Source organism: Poecilia reticulata, linkage group LG19 (genome assembly GCF_000633615.1).
Source record: "Poecilia reticulata strain Guanapo linkage group LG19, Guppy_female_1.0+MT, whole genome shotgun sequence".
NCBI classification, from domain to species: domain Eukaryota; kingdom Metazoa; phylum Chordata; class Actinopteri; order Cyprinodontiformes; family Poeciliidae; genus Poecilia; species Poecilia reticulata.
Window position 1 is genome coordinate 8,042,030 of NC_024349.1, and position 5,980 is coordinate 8,048,009.

General features: G+C 36.7%; 1 protein-coding gene across 1 annotated transcript; it reads right to left on the minus strand.

Moving 5' to 3' along the window:
• Nucleotides 1-1,509: 1,509 nt before the first annotated feature.
• LOC103481796 (sushi, nidogen and EGF-like domain-containing protein 1) lies at nucleotides 1,510-5,168 on the minus strand. The gene is made up of 5 exons (XM_008437556.1): nucleotides 5,123-5,168; nucleotides 3,576-3,691; nucleotides 3,173-3,451; nucleotides 1,814-1,909; nucleotides 1,510-1,689 (listed from the first exon to the last, which is right to left on the minus strand). Exons 1-5 carry the CDS (start codon nucleotides 5,166-5,168, stop codon nucleotides 1,510-1,512), a joined length of 717 nt encoding a protein of 238 aa, XP_008435778.1.
• Between the last annotated feature and the right edge of the window lie 812 nt (nucleotides 5,169-5,980).

The window sequence follows — 5,980 nt, forward strand, 5'->3', positions numbered from 1 at the left end:
TGTCATAAGACACCATCAGGCCAAAGTCAGTGCTGACGATCACAGAGAAACCTGACTGATAAACCTGGATAGAGCCGTTTCTGAGGGAAAATGGAGCTGTTGCAAAACTTCCATTAACCTGTRAGGATGGCAACAAAAATAGTTACAAATATGAACAAAGGAAAAAAAACATGGCATATGTTAAAGTAACTAAGAGACTCTTGTTACCTTGGCCTCACCCTGATGTCCTTTAACCAGCTCAATAGTTTCATTATGRACAAAGACTTTGACAAGTTGTGTCCATGAAACATGAGAGTTGCCCTGATGCCCGTTCTTCCCCTCCACTCTATAGTAGGGCAGTCCGTTCTGACACTGCTCTGACAGAACGTAAGTGCATGTGCCTTGAAAATGAAACCCTGAGTTGTCAAAGGTGTAGTAATGTGGATCTCCACTGACAGTGCAGGTTCGTCTTTGTACTGTCTGGCAGGAGTACTGAAAGGCAGCTGGCCGACAGATTTGGGARAAGGAGCAGGGATTGTTGGAGCATTGCAGCCCTTCACTTTTGCAGGTGCATTTCTGTGCACATGTGCTGTCACTCCAGAAAGAGTTGTCAAGTTGAACAGTTTGACCTTTAAACAAAGAAAGACCAGGAGTTATTTTAAGGCTGCTTTAATGATGAATAAATTTATGTGTTTCTAACATCAAAATTAAAATGCTTTTAAAACAGAGAGGTAGTCTTCAAGAGCCWCTATCCTGCATATTTTAGATGTACCACTGGTCCAACACATCAGAATCAATTGTCTGAATTACCTCCAAAGTATGTAAATAAATTCTCCAGTCCTGTTTATGACCTAATTACCATATTTTCTGGCCTATAGAGCGCACCTCACTATTACCCACACAGTTAAAAAAAACACACAAAAAAACGGAAGCATACATATATAAGCCGCACCGGGATATAAGTCGCTGGTATCTTTGCAGCACTCGGTTTTTCACAGGGACAGCAGAGCGATGTGTCCTTAATAAATCTCCTATTAAGGACACAGGCCTGCATCTCCAATGCCGAACCATGGATTTGTTCGCGCCGAGCTTACGTGCAGCAGCTATCGATCGATAGCCTTCAACTTAAAAGCRGCATCATATGAACTTCTCAGTGTTGTTTCCAGTGATTCACTTCCTGCTAAWGAGCCCCCTGGTGGTTGAAGAAAAATCCACAGAAAAGCCGCACCGGGCTATAAGCCAYATGGTTCAAAGCGTGGGAAAAAAGTAGCGGCTTATAGTCCGACAAATAAGGTACTTGGTTAAAATGTGTTGAGACTCGTTTAAAAGTGGCAGGACACYGAACCTCGATGCCTTAGGTATGACACATGTAATCTAAGAAATTAAGGGTTTATAGAAGATTAAACTGAAGAGCTGCTTAGGGTGCAACACACTTATTTTAATAGCCCTATTTTTCTGCCTTGAGACACATATTRGAGTTTTCCCTTATTTCCATGATATTTTATTGTTATAAAGAAGTACCCTCAGTGACTATGTTCTCCTACCATTAAAAGTGCAGCCTCTTGAACCATGATCTACTCGAAATGCCCAKCGACCGGGCAYGTTGACGTTGCTGTTGAGACTAAAAGCTGAGTTAGRTCCAGTGGCGTTACTAGAGAATGATCCAGGGATGGTGAAGTGGTAAATGGAATGTTTTGTATCATATCCAGCCTGAAAATGAATTGTGCATACATAGATCAAATTAATTCATATTTAAAAGAAATATACACTGTTTGGGACCAATTAAAAACAAATAAAACCTGTCTTGGTATGAGTTCRTTTGAATAGCTCTGACCTGTACAGCTCTTGATGTGGAGGCTATTGACCCATAATTCATCAGAACAAATGAATATTGGCCATTGGTAGTCAAGACAACCTGGAAGGTTGTCTTCTGAAAAAACAAGTGCATTTATTGAGAATGAATTTACATTCTTTTATTCGTACATCAAATACACTATTTTGCTTTAAATATTTGCTCACCCATCAAAATTATCGGAATCAGGTGTTCCAATCACATTCATGGCCACAGGTGCATAAAATTAAGCACCTGGGCATGTAGGCTATTTTTACAAACTTTTGTGAGATAATGGGTCGCTCTCAGGAGCTCAGTGAATTCCAGTGTAGAACTGATAGGATGCCATCTGTGCAACAAATCCAACTGTGGAACTTCCGGGCTCCTAAATATTCCACAGTCAGCTATATTATAAGAAAATGGAAGTGTTTAGGAACGACAGCCATGAAGTGGTAGGCCATGTAAACTGACGGATTGGGGTCAGTAGATTCTGAAGCACATAGTGCAAAGAGGTTGATGACTTTCTGCAGTGTCAATCATTACAGACCTCCAGACTTCATGTGCCCTTCAGATTAGCTCAAGAAGAGTGCACAGAGAGCTTCATGGAATGGGTTTCAATGGTGAAGCAGCTGTATCCAAGCCATACGTCACCAAGTGTAAAGTATCAGATGCAGTGGTGTAAAGCACGCCGTCATTGGACTCTAGCGCAGTGGAAGAGCGTTCTCTGCAGTGACCATCTGCCAATCTGATGGATGAATGTGGATTGGGCGGTTGCCAGGACAATGGTACTTGTCTGAGTACATTGTGTGAAGTGTAAAGTCTGGTGGAAGGGGGATCATGGTGTGGCGCTGTTTTTCAGGAGCTGGGCTTGTCCCTTTAATTTCAGTGAAAGGAACTCTTGAATGCTTCAGCATACCAAGACATTTTGGTCAATTCCAGGCTCCCAACTTTGTGGGGAACAGTTTGGAGTTGACCCCTTGTTCTTTCAACATGACTGTGCATCAGAGTCTGATGTGGATGAACTTGACTGATCTGATCACAGTCCTGACCTCAACCCGATAAGACACCTTTCGGGTTCACCTAGGGATGGACTAGAGTGGAGACAGAGAGCCAGACCTTCTCGTCCAACATCAGTAGGTGAACTCACAAAAGAGCTTCTGTAAGAATGGTCAGAAATCCCCATAAACACTCCTAAACCTTGTTGACAACAAGGTTCCCATAAGAGTTAAAGCTGTTCTTGCTGCAAAGGGTGGACCAACGTTGTATTGAACMCTAAGATTTATGAATGGGATGTCAAGGCAGGTGAGCGAATACTTTTGGCAAAATAGTGCAGGTTTCAGGAGTCAACAACAGATCACTTACTGTTCCAGTCATTGGATAATAGGCAACTTCATGCCATGTTGCTATGAAGATCCAGTTGGCCTGAAAGTTAAGAGCTGGGAAGTATCTATTGATGTCCTGTGTAACTCGTTGGAGAAGAGAGCCGYTGGTGTACTGAACATAGTAGATATCACCATTGCCTCTGTTGTCTAAATCAGTCCAGAACGGAGCAATGAWGTCTATGSTTCCATACATCGGAAATTGTTGAGGAGAATATGATGAATATGGATCATCAAATGTCAGATCTCCGTTGTGGTTCACCTGAGAAAAAGAGCTATAAATTAGGTATGACTCTTAATACTCTTTTTAGAAATGCTTTCTTTTTGTCTTCATGACTACAGTAAAAAGGCAAGTGACTGGAAGTACAAGACGTCAGGTAACATACGTAAATCTGGGAGTAAGACTGTYCGAAATAGTTAAAGGATCGTAGGAGTGAAATTCTAGGTGAGCTTCCATCATCCGAACTAGAACTTATTGTTCCAGCAATTGGGTAAAGAGGTCCTAGAAAATACAAGACAGGTCACCTGATTAAATTAGACTCTTTCTGGATAACATCACGCTGAAAGGAGTAAAGAAAAATAATATAATATCTCAAGGTAAGGTCATAGGTTATTTTGTTAATTTATCATTTGGGAATTAAAACCTTTAGTGGACATACTATGTTTCAACTGTAATCCAAACTGTAAAAAAATCAGTAAGATTTACAGTAAAAAATAAAAAAATACTAACACATTATAGCACTATAGAGCTCTGTTTTTTGTGGTAAAGCTTAAACAATTGCTTTAATTTGAATAACTAACATTTTCCAATACATTCAAGTAGACTTGTATATCAATTAATTAATTTGTACAAGGAGTAAAGAAAAAAATCTATAGGTAATGTCAGAGGACAGGTATAAACTTTCGACTTACCCGGATTCTGTGTTGACACTGCAGCTGTAAAAATATCAAGAAGTAAAGACAGAGGTTATTTTGTTATTTTATGTTTTACAAATTAAACATAGATAGCAAAATCACATTTTGCCTTTTGTTAAAAWYMMTSCTGYTKTKTTGKWMRACWACWASARSAGMWRRWARAAWRWWRTAWTWWKWWKYKAAGCCCAAGTTCTTTTCATATTTTGTGTTTTTTAAAAATKTGATATTAAGGTAACATATTGTGTTGAAAGAATATTGTGTCTTCTTTTAAAATATCATCTATTGTGTTAGACAATAACAAGAGCARACATAGAATCATAGATAAAATTGACATAACGAATGTAAATGAATAATATCTGGTTTTTGTGAGTTTTAAACCATTAATTTCAGTGGATTGACTAACATTTTCCCAGTATAATAAAAAAGTACTCTTATCTATCTAAATTACTACTACTAATAGTAATAATAATAATGATGATGATGACAATAATAATAATTGTTTAAAACATTTAAGATAGATTCATTTCAAGTAATGTCTCACTTTTTATAACTATCAGGATAGGACTGTTGTAAAATTCAAAACTTTTGATATTTCATAAATACAAGTTTTCTGTTTTCCTCTTAGGTATTTAGTAGATTAAAAATACAAAAAACATTTTCTTTCCATTTTCTTCTGCTTTATATGTTGATATAGCATCTGTCTATCTATCTATCTATCTATCTATCTATCTATCTATCTATCTATCTTTTACGTTTCTATTTTTAAGTCTAAGCCACCAACATCAAAATACCACTAAGTATAAAGCCATTATATAAAGAAAAATAACTTTTGGGAGTTTAAATGCTCTTAATCTGCAGGAATTTATTATATTTAGAAGAACCTATTTGTTATTGTTYTTGTAYATTTAAATTCTACTTTTATGATTTTAATGTTCATGAAAACATGAACTGTGTTTCACATCTCTGGATAAACTAACTTAGATGCATTCATTTAAGACCGACTTGAGTAGCTACTCACCGATCACTGACAGAAACAACACAGGCAGTATGACTTGGCCTGCCATTTTTCAAAAGTCAAACCTGATTTAAAAATATCAAAAGACACAGAATAGTTCAATATTTGAATCCAAATGCTTCAAAACAATTATTTTTACCCACAGACTTATGTAAAATAAAACATTTCTGAATCAATTTTTTYCCCTTTTACTACAACAAAATGTTAGCATTTAATTTATATTTAATTGCAACAAGAAARAAACTTTTTACCTTGTCTAAATGCCTCTCTGTGGTGAAAACATCTCGAGTGACAGCACTGGGTTGCAACAATGCTTTATAGAGGGAAAGCTGGCAAATGTCCAATATTCCTTTTATTGAAAGACTAAAACAGTTGCTTCCTCGTATTAAYGCAATTTGGTGAGAAAGGTTACCTGGMACCTTTCTGGTTAAATATTGATATGAATTTGTCTGTTTTATTKKACGATTTCTATCGTTGTTGACAGACTGTAGTTTGTTATATTTTTGATATAACAGTGATTGCCTGGTAACCTGCTATATCACTTATAACAGCTTGGATAGACTACAACACCAATCAAACACCTTATCTCCATGCAGAACAATAAAAAATTAAGCATAATCATTTTCAAGTTCTTATAAGAGCCTAGCAACAAAAGTCTTGTATTAAAGCTGCTGCAGTAGGTAACTTTTATAAATTGTACTTCTTTTTTTTTACACATTTGTTAAAACTGTTGTCCTGACAGTAGAATATGTGACAGATAAACTGTCACTGTACATCARTAACTCTATTTTTACTGGTTTTATTAAAGTTAGACCATGTTAACAGAACAATCTAGAATTTTTACATTTGTATATCATTGAG